Genomic DNA, 15,342 nt, shown 5'->3' on the forward strand with positions numbered 1-15,342 from the left:
TCTTGGTTTTTCCCTACTGTCAATTATAAACAAGAGTGCCAGAATGTCACAATATACGCCCTTCACAGCAAATTTCTTTACATTTGCACCTGTATTTGCAAATGGAATTTTAATTTTCTAGTTGTTTACAATGTTTGTTTTTATTAGAAATTATTATAATTCTTTTATTTTTCTAAGTCCACAAAAAAAAAAAAATCATAACCAGGTTAAGATACCTTAAAATACACCCAAAATTTGAAAATAACATCAATGTTGTACCACAGAAAAGTGGTCTTGGTTTTTCCCTACAGTCAATTATAAAGAAGTTACAATGTAAGTTATTTATAGTAACAACTAAGGGAAGTTAATCTTTAAAGAGAAAAAAAAAAAAATTAAAAAATCCTTACCAGGTAGAAATAGCTAAAAATACACTTCAGAATTGGATGTAACATGCATGTTGTACTACAGAAAAGTGGTCTCGATTTTTCCCTACGACTTGTAATGAAAAAGTTACAATATAAGCTATTTATAGTAACAGCAAAGGGAAGTAATTCAAAAGAAGGGACCAGTGCATGGCATTCCGTCTCATGATGGTGTACAATTGTGCCAAGTAACATCAAAATCCCTCTATGCATGAAGTAGAAATGCTCTGGACAAAGTCATTCTTGTATCTGACCTTTGGCCTCTAAGTGTGACCTTGACCTTAGACCTAGGGACCTGGTTTCTGAGCATGACACTCTGTCTCATGATGGTGAACAACTGTGCCAAGTTGTATCAAAATCCCTCAATGCATGAAGAAGAAATGCTCCGGACAAAGTTTTCATTCTTGTATCTTTGACCTCTAAGTGTGACCTTGACCTTAGACCTAGGGACCTGGTTCTTGCGCATGACACTCCGTCTCATGATGGTGAACAATTGTGCCAAGCTACATCAAAGTCCTTTCATGCATGAAGAAGATATGCTCCGGACAAAGTTTTCATTCTTGTATCCTTTGACCTCTAAGTGTGACCTTGACCTTAGACCTAGGGACCTGGTTCTTGTGCATGACACTCCCTCTCATTATGGTGAACAACTGTGCCAAGCTACATCAAAATCCTTCAATGCATGAAGAAGATATGCTCCGGACAAAGTCATTCTTGAATTTTCATTCTTGTATCCTTTGGCCTCTAAGTGTGACCTTGACCTTAGACCTAGGGACCTGGTTCTCGGGCACGACACTCCGTTTCATGATGGTGAACAACTGTGCCAAGTAACATCAAAATCCCTCCATGCATGAAGAAGATATGCTCTGGACAAAGTCATTCTTGAATTGACCTTTAACCTCTAAGTGTGACCTTGACCTTAAACCTAGGGACCTGATTCTTGTGCACGACACTCCGTCTCATGATGGTGAACAACTGTACCAAGTTTCATCAAAATCCCTCCATGCATGTAGAAGATATGCTCCGGACAAAGTCTGTGGACGCCGCCCGCCCGCCCACCCGCCCACCAGGGGCGTTCCCATAATACGTCCCGTTTTTCAAACTGGCGTATAAAAAGTTACAATGTAAGTTATTTATAGTAACAAGTAAGGGAAGTTAATCTTTAAAGAGAGAAAAAAAAAAAATCCAAAAAAAAATTACAAGTCCACACAAAAATCCTTACCAGCTAGAGATAGCTCAAAATACACCTCAGAATTGGATGTAACATGCATGTTGTACTACAGAAAAGTGGTCTCGATTTTTCCCTACGAATTGTAATGAAAAAGTTACAATATAAGCTATTTATAGTAACAGCAAAGGGAAGTAATTCAAAAGAAGGGACCAGTGCATGACACTCCGTCTCAAGATGGTGTACAATTGTGCCAAGTTACATCAAAATCCCTCCATGCATGAAGTAGAAATGCTCCGGACAAAGTCTTTCTTGTATCTGACCTTTGGCCTCTAAGTGTGACCTTGACCTTAGACCTAGGGACCTGGTTCCTGTGCATGACACTCCGTCTCATGATGATGAACAACTGTGTCAAGTTGTATCTAAATCCCTCAATGCATGAAGAAGAAAATGCTCCGAACAAAGTTTTCATTCTTGTATCTTTGACCTCTAAGTGTGACCTTGACCTTACCCCTAGGGACCTGGTTGTTGTGCATGACACTCGTCTCATGATGGTGAACAATTGTGCCAAGCTACATCAAAGTCCTGTTATGCATGAAGAAGATATGCTCCGGACAAAGTTTTCATTCTTGTATCCTTTGACCTCTAAGTGTGACCTTGACCTTAGACCTAGGGACCTGGTTCTTGTGCATGACACTCCCTCCCATTGTGGTGAACAACTGTGCCAAACTACATCAAAATCCATCCATGCATGAAGAAGATCTGCTCAGGACAAAGTCATTCTTGAATTTTTCATTCTTGTATCCTTTGGCCTCTAAGTGTGACCTTGACCTTAGACCTAGGGACCTGGTTTTTTGGCGCATGACACTCCGTCTCATGATGATAAACAATTGTGCCAACTTTCATCAAAATCCCTCCATGCATGAAGAAGATATGCTCCGGACAAAGTCATTCTTGAATTTGACCTTTGACCTCTAAGTGTGACCTTGACCTTACACCTTGGGACCCGGTTCTTGCGCATGACACTCTGTCTCATGATGGTGAACAAGTGTGCCAAGTTTCATCAAAATCCCTCCATGCATGTAGATTAGAAGATATGCTCCGGACAAGGTCTGTGGACACCGCCCGCCCGCCCACCAGGGGCTTTCCCATAATTCCCGTTTTTCAAAGGGGCGTATAAATACTTAGAATAATATAAAAATGTCAAAAAAGCTTAATACTTAAAAAGAAGTTTACTCGTCTTTGGAGTATTTCATCCTGGGCTTCCACATATAAGTAATACTAGTATAATTTTGTGCCCTGGATGAGGGATGATGTAAATATAACAAGGCAGTCTGAAAGACAGCTAAATTCCCCGCCACTGCTATGGATAGTGAAAGGGTAAACCTTTGATTTTAGCTGTGACCTTGACCTTGAACTGACATGGCTGAATTCTGCACAACGTCTTGATGAGGTGATCATTTGACCCAAGTTTCATGAAAATCCTTCAAGGGGTTTAGGAGATACAGAGCTGAAACCTTTGACCTTCAGTTGTGACCTTGACCTTGAGTTGACATGGCTGACTCATGAGTTCTTGATGAGGTGATCAGTTGACCCAAGTTTGGAGGGTTTAGGAGATCTACAGAGTGGACACCAAATGGAAGGCTCAAACCTTCAACCCTTAGTTGTGACCTTGACTTTGTGCTGGCATGGCTGACTCATAATTTCTGCACATCGTTGACCCAAGTTTTATAAAATTCCTTCAAGGGGTTTAGGAGATATAGAGTGGACACGAAATGAAAGGCTCAAACCTTTGACCTTCAGTTGTGACCTTGACCTTGAGCCGACATGGCTGACTCATAAGTTCTGCACATTGCCTTAATGAGGTGATCGTTTGACCCAAGTTTGAAGAAAATCCTTCAATGGGTTTAGGAGATATAGAGCAGACACAAAATGGAAGGCTCAAACCTTTGACCCTAAGTTGTGACCTTGACCTTGAGCCAGCATGGCTGACTCATGGATTCTGCACATCGTCTTGATGAGGTGATCATTTGACCCAAGTTTTATAAAATTCCTTCAAGGGGTTTAGGAGATATAGAGCAGACACAAAATGGCAGGCTCAAACCTTTGACCTTGAGTTGTGACCTTGACCTTGAACCGACAAGGCTGACTCATGGGTTCTGAACATCATCTTGATGAGGTGATCATTTAACCCAAGTTTCATGAAAATCCTTCAAGGGGTTTAGGAGATATGGACCGGAAGGACAGACGGACGGAAGGAAGGACGGACGCAGACCATTCCTATAATCCCTCCGCCACGGTGGGGGATTAAAAAAATCTCTAATATTAGAGATACACTAAAAGTGAATATAAAAAAGTGTCTTACCAACCCATGTTACCACAGAAAAATGTATTTACTTTTTACATAGGACAGATAATAAACAAGAGGGCCAAGATGGCCCTAGGTTGCTCACCTGAGAAACATACTATAACAGTGTAAACATGTTTAACCTAGTGATTTCATGAAAACAAATATTTTGGTCAATTTTCATTAAGATTGGACTAAAAATGTGGTCTCTTGAGTTTAAACAAGTATTTTCTTAGATATGACCTAGTGACCTAGTTTTTGACCCCAGATGACCCATTTTCGAAATTGGCCTAGATTTCATCATAGCAATCATTCTGATCAAAATTCATGAAGATCAATTGAAAAATACAGCCTCTATCGCATAGACAAGTTTTTTCCTTGATTTGACCTAGTGACCTAGTTTTTGACCTCAGTTCACCCATTTTCGATCTCACCCTAGAATTTATTAAAGTTATCACCTTGACTTAACTTCAGGAAGATATACTGAACAAGAAACGCGGCAATGCCACGAAACCAGGTTTTCAACACTTTTCATAAGAATAAACAAGAGTGCCAGAATGTCACAATATACGCCCGTCACAGCAAATTTCTTTACTCTAGCTGCTGTATTGCAAATGAATTTTAATTCTGTGGTTGTTTAGTAATCATTGTAAGTCTTTTGTTTTCCTAAGTCCACAAAAAAAATTCCTTACCAGGTAGAGAGACCTTAAAATACACCTAAAATTTGAAAGTAACATCTATGTTGTACCACAGAAAAGTGGTCTTGGTTTTTCCCTATGGTCAATTATAAAAAAGTTACAATATAAGTTATTTATAGTAACAACTAAGGGAAGTTAATCTTAAAAAAAAAAAAAAAAAAAAAATGTAAGTCCACACAAAAGTCTTCACCAGGTAGAGATTGGTCAAAATACACCTCAAAATTGGATGTAGCATGCATGTTTACTACAGAAAAGTGGTCTCAATTTTTCCCTACGACTAGTAATGAAGAAGTTACAATATAAGCTATTTATAGTAACAACAAAGGGAAGTAATTCTAAAGAAAGGAACTGTGCATGACACTTTCTCTCATGATGGTGTATAATTGTGCCAAGTTACATCAAAATCCCTCCATGCATGAAGAAGAAATGCTTCGGACAAAGTCATTCTTGTATCTGACCTTTGGCCTCTAAGTGTGACCTTGACCTTTGACCTAGGGACCTGGCTCTTGCGCACGGCACTCCGCCTCGTGGTGGTGAACATTTGTGCAAAGTTATATCAAAATCCCTCTATGCATGAAGAAGAAATGCTCCGGACAAGGTTTTCATTCTTGTATCCTTTGACCTCTAAGTGTGACCTTGACCTTAGACCTAGGGACCTGGTTCTTGTGCATGACACTCCGTCTCGTGGTGGTGAACATTTGTGCCAAGTTATATCAAAATCCCTCCATGCATGAAGAAGATATGCTCCGGACAAAGACATTCTTGAATTTGACCTTTGACCTCTAAGTGTGACCTTGACCTTAGACCTAGGGACCTGGTTTTTGAGCATGACACTCTGTCTCATGATATTGAACAACTGTGCCAAGTTTCATCAAAATCCCTTCATGCATGTAGAAGATATGCTCCGGACAAAGTCTGTGGACGCCTCCCGCCCGCCAGGGGCGTTCCCATAATACGTCCCGTTTTTCAAACGGGCGTATAAAAAGTATACTGAATCACAGTGCACCACTTTAAAGCACAACCCTAACCCTAACCCTAAACCCTAACCCTAACCCTATTTTTAGTAACAATGACCTTGACCCTGATCCCAGAAACCCCAAAATCAATCCCAAGCTACAACTTTATATAAGTTTTCTATACACCAAGTTTCATCAGGATAGCTCATTCCTAAGTTAAGTTATTGACTGGAAACCCTTTTTCTATTTTAAGTAACAGTGACCTTGACCTTGACCCCAGAAACCCCAAAATCAATCCCAGCCTTTGTCTTGATATAAGCTACATACATACCAAGTTTTATTCAAATATCTTTACCGAAACAAAAGTTATTGACCAGAAACACCAGTTTGCCGCCACCACCGCCGCCCGCCCGCCCGACCAACGACATACCCCAATCTAATAACTCAGGTTTTCGTTGAAAACCTGGTTAACAAGAGCTGTCTCCATAGGATGACACATGCCCCCGATGGCACTTTGAATGAATAGTTATGGCCGATGTTAGAGTTTAGGACCTTTGACCTACGGAGCTGGGTCTTGCGCACGACACGTCGTCTTACTGTGTCACACATTCATGCATAGTTGTTTTAAAATCCATGCATGAATGACAAAGATATGGACCGGACATGCCCATCAATGCACTATCATGAAAAATGACCTTTAACGTCTAAGTGTGACCTTGACCTTTGAGCTACGGACCTGGGTCTTGCGTGTGACACGTTGTCTTACTGTGGTACATATTCATGCCAAGTTATTTGAAAATCCATCCATCGATGACAAAGATATGGACCGGACACGCCCATCAATGCACTATCCTTTAACGTCTAAATGTGACCTTGACCTTTGAGCTACAAACCTGGGTCTTGAGCACGACATGTCGTCTTACTGTGGTACACATTCATGCCAAGTTATTTGAAAATCCACCCATCAATGACAAAGATATGGGCCGGACACGCCCATCAATGCACTATCCTTTAACGTCTAAGTGTGACCTTGACCTTTGAGCTATGGACCTGGGTCTTGCGCGCGACACGTCGTCTTACTGTGGTACACATTTATGCCAAGTTATTTGAAAATCCATTCATCGATAACAAAAATATGGACCGGACACGCCCATCAATGCACTATCCTTTAATGTCTAAGTGTGACCTTGACCTTTGAGCTACGGACCTGGGTCTTGCGCGCGACACGTCGTCTTACTGTGGTACACATTCATGCCAAGTTATTTGAAAATCCATCCATCGATGACAAAGATATGGACCGGACACGAAAATTGCGGACAGACCGACAGACAGACAGACAGTTCAAAAACTATATGCCTCCCTTCGGGGGCATAAAAATACAGCCTCTATGGCATACACAAGCTTTTCCTTTCATTTGACCTAGTGACCTACTTTTTGACCCCAAATGATCTATATTCGAACTTGACCTAGATTTCATCAAGGTAATCATCCTGACCAAAATTCATGAATATTAATTTAAAAATACAGCCTCTATTGCATACACAAGGTTTTTCCATGTTTTGACCTAGTGACCTAGTTTTTGACCCCAACTGACCCCTTTTCGAACTCCGCCTAGATTTCATCAAGGTAATCATTCTGACCAAAATTCATGAAGATTAGTTGAAAAATACAGCCTCTATTGCATACACAAGGTTTTTCCTTGATTTGACCTAGTGACCTAGTTTTTGACCCAAGCTGACCCCTTTTCGAACTCGGCCTAGATTTCATCAAGGTAATCATTCTGACCAACATTCATGAAGATTAGTTGAAAAATACAGCCTCTATTGCATACACAAGGTTTTTCTTTGATTTGACCTAGTGACCTAGTTTTTGACCCCAGATGACCCCTTTTCGAACTTGGCCTAGATTTCATCAATGTTATCATTCTGACCAATATTCATGAAGATCAATTGAAAAATACAGTCTCTATCGCATACACAAGGTTTTTCTTTGATTTGACCTGGTGACCTAGTTTTTGATCCCAGTTGACCCATTTTCAAACTCGGCCTAGATTTCTTCAAGGTAATCATTCTGACCAAGTTTCATGAAGATCAGTTGAAAAATACAGCCTCTATCGCATACACAAGCTAAATGTTGACAGACAGACGACAGACAGACGCCGGACGCCGGACATCGAGCAATCAGAAAAACTCACCAGTGAGCTAAAAAGTTAGAAAAATTCCAAAAATATTGAAAATCTAAAAATAGGATTTCTAAAAATAGACTAATTCCTGGAATTTAAGAGGAAGAAACTCAGTACAAAAGTTTAAAAAATAAAGGTTACTTCTCTTTGGCTCTAAGCCAATCAGAATGAGGTATAGTGAAAATACATCAAAATTAACCTTAAATTCTAAGTAAAAGGGGACATACTTCAGGAAAAAAATAGTGTCAGAGTTATGCACCTTGTGTCACATACTGTGGGTGATAAGGTGGAACATCTATTTTAAGTTTTTAAATCAAATCCATTCAGTAGTAACTGAGATACAGTGAATATATATCAAAATTAACCTTAAATTCTAAGTAAAAAGAGACATAATTCATAAAAAATTGGTGTCAGAGTTATGCACCTTAATTCACATGATGTGGATGATGAGGTGGAACATCTATTTTAAGTTGTAATCAAATCCGTTATGTAATAACTGAGATATAGTGAAAATACATCAAAATCAACCTTAAATTTAAAGTAAAAAGGGGACATAATTCATAAAAAATTGATGTCAGAGTTAAGCACCTTATGTCACATGATGTGGGTTATGAGGTGGAACAACTATTTTAAGTTTGAATCAAATCCATTTAGTAATAACTGAGATATAGTGAAAATACAACAAAATTAACCTTAAATTCTAAGTAAAAGGGGACATAATTCATAAAAATTTGGTGTCAGAGTTATGCACCTTGTGTCACATGATGTGGGTGATAAGGTGGAACATCTATTTTAAGTTTGAATCAAATCCATATATATCTATATAACTGAGATAATAGATTTCGGGACACGACGGGACGGGACGGGTTGCAACAAAACTGACTCCTGTATACCCCCCTCCAAACATGTTTGGTGGGGGGTATAATTAGAAACAGAGTTATGGGAGTTGTGTCTCCTGGTGTAGACTTTGATAGTAAATATCCATTTTGAATTTCATTTCAAAAGCTTTAATAATAACAGAGATATTTGACTTTATCAACAAATTTAACAAAAAATTCTAAGTTAAAAAGGGGCATATTTCTGTCAAAACTCAAATCAGAGTTATGGCGATTGTTTCTCCTGGTGTTGACTTTGATATTAAATAACTATTTTAAGTTTCAAGTCAATAGCTTTGATAGTAACAGAGATATCTGACTTTATCAAAAACTTTAACCAACGGCAACACCGACTCCAGAGCGATTACAATAGCTCTACTTTTTCTTCGAAAAGTCGAGCTAAAAATGAAGACAACTCCGCTAAGACTTAATGGTAGGCTTAGGCAGCTACTGACCTAGAAAATTATGCAAACTATGTACTTTTTACCTCTAGGCAGGGAAAAAGCATGCATAATTGCCACATGGATTAGAAATCTGAACAGAAAACTATGTACAGATCAAATAAGTTAATGCCCTGGGGAAAGTGTGACATTTTCTGTGTTGAAATTTGTCAATAAACAGATTTTTTGAAAAAGTCAAGACCCAAAGAATTTCACAAGGCGAAATATTTTGAAAAGGCTACTGCTGGAAAGAGAACAATCTCTACTACCAATATATATGTGTCAAAGTACTGAAAAACATTTAGAAATATGACAAAATCAAAGAAATCAATTTCAGGACTGTGTTATCATGTATAGCATTTAACATAGATAGGTTACTTTTCCTTTGCACTGAAATAACATGGACAGGATCAGGATTAACAAACGGTGATCACTCAACAATTTCACTATACATGTATAAACAGATTGTTTCCCCTAATGTAAAGAAGGCTTAGGGTAAGTTATTACAACCTGTATAATGATTTTAACTGAGGTCATTCTTAACCTGATTTACTGAAAACACGACCAAGTAGATCAAAAAGAACAATCAACATACAATACATGATCATATATAAGAAGCAACTAACCGTATGACCCATTTTCTCAAGAGCAGCTTTAGCTTCATGTACGGCCCTCTCTACACCTGGTATACACTGAACATAACCATCATTTGTATAATATCCTATACGTAATTTTCTGTCTGATTCATATACCTGAAACAGAAACAGTGCATTTGACATGACTTGAATTTTGTTTTTGGTATAATGAAGTGATCATATCTTAAGATGGTAAAATGAAATAATATAAAATCATTACTTTTCAGGGACACATTTTCAGGGATTTTGTGGGTTCATCTATATACAGATCAAATTAAACCGGAACAAACAGATTTCAGATGAACTTTATCTCCCCAACGTAAGATGCAAGTAAAACATCTGTATTGGCAAAATTCTAAACTTTCGTAACAAAGAAATAAAATGATTCAGACATTGATCATAGTGAATAACTATTTAAATTTCATTTTTCAAAAGCTTTGAGAGTAACAGAGATATCTGGCGTTATCAAAAACTTCAATAAACAAGAGCTGTCTCCATAGGATGACACATGCCCCCGATGGCACTTTGAATGAATAGTTACGGCCGATGTTAGAGTTTAGGACCTTTGACCTACGGAGCTGGGTCTTGCACACGACACGTCGTCTTACTGTGTCACACATTCATGCGTAGTTATTTTAAAATCCATGCATGAATGACAAAGATATGGACCGGACACACCCATCAATGCACTATCATGAAAAATGACCTTTAACGTCTAAGTGTGACCTTGACCTTTGAGCTACGGACCTGGGTCTTGCGCGCGACACATCGTCTTACTGTGGTACACATTCAAGCCAAGTTATTTGAAAATCCATCCATCGATGACAAAGATATAGACCGGACACGCCCATCAATGCACTATCCTTTAATGTCTAATTGTGACCTTGACCTTTGAGCTACAGATCTGGGTCTTGCGCGCGACACATCGTCTTACTGTGGTACACATTCAAGCCAAGTTATTTGAAAATCCATCCATCGATGACAAAGATTTGGACCGGACACGCCCATCAATGCACTATCCTTTAATGTCTAAGTGTGACCTTGACCTTTGAGCTACGGAACTGGGTCTTGTGCGCGACATGTCGTCTTACTGTGATACACATTCATGTCAAGTTATTTGAAAATCCATCCATCAATGACAAAGATATGGACCGGACACGCCCATTAATGCACTATCCTTTAATGTCTAAGTGTGACCTTGACCTTTGAGCTACGGACCTTGGTCTTGCGCACGACACATCGTCTTACTGTGGTACACATTCATGCCAAGTTATTTGAAAATCCATCCATCGATGACAAAGATATGGACCGGACACGCCCATCAATGCACTATCCTTTAATGTCTAAGTGTGACCTTGACCTTTGAGCTACGGACCTGGGTCTTGCGCGCGACACGTCGTCTTACTGTGGTACATATTCATGCCAAGTTATTTGAAAATCCATCCATCGATGACAAAGATATGGACCGGACACGAAAATTGCGGACAGACCGACAGACGGTTCAAAAACTATATGCCTCCCTTCGGGGGCATAAAAATTATAAGTTAAAAAGCGGCATAATTCTGTCAAAATCAAAATTATGGGGATTGTTTCCCCTGGTGTAGACTTTCATAGTATATAACTGTTTTAAGTTTAAAGTTAAAAGCTTTGTCAGTAACAGAGATATTTGACTTTACCAAAAACTTTAACCAACGGCAACGGCAACGCGGGGGTGAGTGCATTAGCTCTACTTTTTCTTCGAAAAGTCAAGCTAAAAATGGAGAACATAGACCTCCCCATGTGATGGAACTCCCAATACTGCCATCCTTACATATATGTGCTCTCCCTACTGAACTAAGCAGGTATTAACCATTATCATGCTGCACGTGACTGATTCTCCCTTTTTGACCAGTGCACATCATGATCAGCCTGCACATCCGGGCAGTCTGATCATGATCTGCACTGTTTGCCATCAGTTAGAGTTCTTTTACTAACCACCCCTTTAAACAGGCAATAGTACTGTCCAAATTGATAGATGGACAAGTTCATCATAGAAATTTAGCAGGGTAAGGGTAAAAGGTGTTCAGGATTTAGTTTTGTGTTCAGATTTTGCATCTTTTTCAAAATATTTTCAGTGACATAAGTAACAGTGGCTACTTGTAGCAGTGAGCACACTACCCAACTTTATTGTGCTGCCTCACTTGACTATCACCACCTACATAAATGACATGATACCCCATCCAGTTACATTATACAGACACTAGACTGACCAGTCCTGGGACTGTCCTCTTTATGCACCAAGCAAGGAAGCTACCAGTACCATTTTTCACATCTTTGGTACAAAGCGACCATGGAGTGATCCCACAAACTCACGCACTTGAACTTGGCACTCTACAACTAGGCTATCAAAGTGGTCTTTTGCTCAAGATTGAAGCTGAGGTAAATTAAAGTGGTTTAAGGTAAACTAAAAAGGTTTGATTTGTTTTGTTTGTTTTTGGTTTAGCACCGTTTTTTCAACAGTATTTCATTCAAGAAACGGTGGGCAGTTAACCTAATCAGTGTTCCTGGATTCTGTACCAGTACAAACCTGTTCTCCGCAAGTAACTGCCAACTTCCCCACATGTATGAATCAGAGGTGGAGGACAAATGATTTCAGACACAATGTCTTTTATCAAATCATCACAGAGAACAACCGCCCAGCCCGGGGATCAAACTCGCGACCCAGCGATACGTAGACCAACGCTCTCCCTACTGAGCTAAGCGGGCAGGCTTAAAAAAGTTTGAGGTAAACTTAATTAGTTATTGCATTGTTAAAGACTTACCTCTGTATTAAAAGGTAATGGTGGTACATCAGGATCTAGTTCAAAATGTTTAGGACACAATACTGCCTTCATACCCATAACCACTGTATCAACATCTCTACCCATTGGTCCCGGTGTGGGTCTAACTGTAAATACAGAATACAATTATTTTCAAATAATATATACATTTGACAATACACCAAAAGATTTTTTTTTTCCACATGGAGTTCAATAATAAATGAAAATATGTCTTAATTCATCTGTATCATTATATTGTTTGTAAAAAAGTTTTACCATGTCTGAACATTTCATATCAATGCTTCGCTGGTACCTTAACCAAACTGACAACTTCCAAACATGAAACTAATTAATAATCAATTTCATTTCAGGTGGGCACCCGGGTAGAATCAACCTTCAGTACGCCAAATGGACGACTCCCTCCCCGGCAAATAGGCCCATTATGTATATAATGAAGCTTTGCCATGTGAGCCAACAATACAGATTGCAGATACAGGTTGCTGGTTTAGACTGATCAGGGGTCAAAATTTCATTTCACCTCTATTGCAGGGGTTTCAATAATCACTGAAGTATGTGTGTGTGTGTTTGGGTTTAACGTCTATTTCAACAATTTTTCAGTCATAAAACTAAGCCCCAAGCCAGGAAGCTACTAGTGCCATTTTTTGCGTAATCACTGAACTTAGTCGAGAAGTAGAGACGGGGTCATGGGTGTCCTCCCACTTCAAATTTGATTTGCTATAGGAAAACCAGTTGTGGCTTCAGGCTAGTATAGCAAATCCACGTCACCTGGCCCTTAATGAAACCCCTGCAGTATCATCTTTAATAACTTACTGAGTGTCTGCACTCTGCCACCATCTAACTCTTCACACGCTTTCAAACTGCAACAGAATTCATAAACTTTTCAAGAATCAGAAAAAGTACTTAAATTAATTATGTTTCTGAAAGTCCAGAAATATTAAATCCCAGATTTTTTAACTTTGAAATTTGATTTGCTATAGGAAAACCAGTTGTGGCTTCAGGCTAGTATAGCAAATCCACGTCCCCTGGTCCTTAATGAAACCCCTGCGGTGTTATCTTTAACAACTTACTGAGTGTCTGCACTCTGTTACCATCTAACTCTTCACATGTTTTCAAACTGCAACAGAATTCATAAACTTTTCAAGAAGCAGAAAAAGTACTTAAATTAATTATGTTTCTGTAAGTCCAGAAATATTAAATCCCAGATTTTTTAACTTTGAAATACTATATACTATATACTATTTACTATATATATTATATACAGTAAACCTCAAAGGCTAAAAATACAAGGAAAAACTACGTAAATTCTAAATCTGGCCCTTGTAGGTCTGTGTAATTCCAGTTTTATTACCCAAATATATGAATCTAGGAATCAAATTCTTAAACTAAACATCAGAAAAGTTAACAAGTGACTACAATTGTTTAACAAACTGAACTCCTATATATTACCTTAACCTGCCTGCAGTTGGTTTCAGACTACAAGTTCCACAGAAACTGCTCGGAATTCTTAAGCTGCCTCCAATATCACTTCCCCAACCTAGAATGGATGCCTCTGCCCCTAAAATACATGCCTCACCCCCTGATGAACCTCCTGGTCCCCGTTTCAAGTTGTGTGGATTGACAGTGGTACCATAAATGGGATTTGAGCATTCAAACCTAAAACAGAGATATACCCTTCTTCTTACAAATATTCCAATGATATTACAAGATGAGACCCAAGGCTATTTATAAAACTAACGCTAATTCCAGAATGCAATGTTGCCGCTGGCCCTTTTTCAAGATTGTGGCAAGAGGGAATTGGTGAGGTGGTGGAGCTAAGTGACTGGTCTACAAATTTCAACTTGTACAACCTCTGGCTCAGGATAGCTGTTAATAACTCAGTGCCATCTACCTGTTTATTTTTTTTTTGTCTTAAAAAAAAATGTTATTTCATGGATCACAATGAACTTCGAAACTTATTAAATACAGTTAAACCTGCTTAAGCTGCCACTTGTATCAACCAGTCACTTGCCTTAAGCAGCCAGTCAGCTAACTTCCAAAACTTATAGTTCTAATTTTTTCTCATCTTAAAGACCTGCTCCAGTCCTACCTTTTAACCTTAAATTGTCATTGAAAAAGCATGAAAAGCCTGACTATGAACAGTGACACCTGTCAAAATAGAGCCTATTTCATATAAAATTTTATATAAATTACCTGTGGTTTTGCTTTCTTAAGTGTGGTGTGTGGCTGATAGCTGTTACCTATTGAAATCATGGGTTGCATACACACTATAGAATCTGAATAGCAGTAGAGCAGGGTTTTAAGCAGCCACCCGTCTTAAGCAGACATGCTGTGTTGTTTCTTTGGCTGGCTGCTTCATACAGATTTGCCAATACTTCATATATCATACAGTCAATCATTCACCACCTATTTCAACAATTCATGATGTACAAAATTAGAGCAATTTTGAAAGAGCTTACGTCATCATAGACTGTGGAATATTTGTTCGTACAAACGGCACAGCTCCTTGGTGTTTTAATACTTTGACAAGTACACCATCCTCCTTAGCTGGTTTATCCAGAAGTGGACTCATACCACCAGTACTCTCATATCCCTGAAAACGAAAAAGTTCTTTACAATTTTACTCATATATCAGTAAAAGGGTTTACAATGAAAATCAACCAGGTTTACAGTCACATCATAATGCTCATAAGAAACTTCATAGCTTTCGACATGGAGGGAATTTTGTGGTACCCTCTTTCAAGGAAATTAAATTCCATTGAACAATTAAACCTTCTATTAATTTTACCCTGAACTGAAATCTCCATGAAATATCAACCCTCAT

The 15,342-nt window shown here is 38.8% G+C and overlaps 1 protein-coding gene across 3 annotated transcripts in view; it reads right to left on the bottom strand.

Moving 5' to 3' along the window:
- LOC123531076 (vitamin D3 hydroxylase-associated protein-like) overlaps nucleotides 1-15,342 on the bottom strand; it is an 81,015-nt gene that overhangs the window by 41,153 nt on the left and 24,520 nt on the right. For 2 of the 3 annotated variants that reach the window (XM_053517650.1, XM_053517649.1), the window contains exons 6-10: nucleotides 14,978-15,111; nucleotides 13,968-14,174; nucleotides 13,332-13,378; nucleotides 12,504-12,628; nucleotides 9,694-9,819 (exon numbers count right to left, since the gene is read on the bottom strand). In XM_053517650.1, coding sequence (XP_053373625.1) covers nucleotides 9,694-9,819; nucleotides 12,504-12,628; nucleotides 13,332-13,378; nucleotides 13,968-14,174; nucleotides 14,978-15,111 — 639 coding nt within the window. Of the gene's footprint in view, nucleotides 1-9,693; nucleotides 9,820-12,503; nucleotides 12,629-13,331; nucleotides 13,379-13,588; nucleotides 13,636-13,967; nucleotides 14,175-14,977; nucleotides 15,112-15,342 lie in introns of all 3 variants that reach the window. The other variant, XM_053517651.1, reaches the window with a different exon arrangement.

This window comes from Mercenaria mercenaria, chromosome 11 (genome assembly GCF_021730395.1).
Source record: "Mercenaria mercenaria strain notata chromosome 11, MADL_Memer_1, whole genome shotgun sequence".
Classification (NCBI taxonomy): Eukaryota; Metazoa; Mollusca; class Bivalvia; order Venerida; family Veneridae; genus Mercenaria; species Mercenaria mercenaria.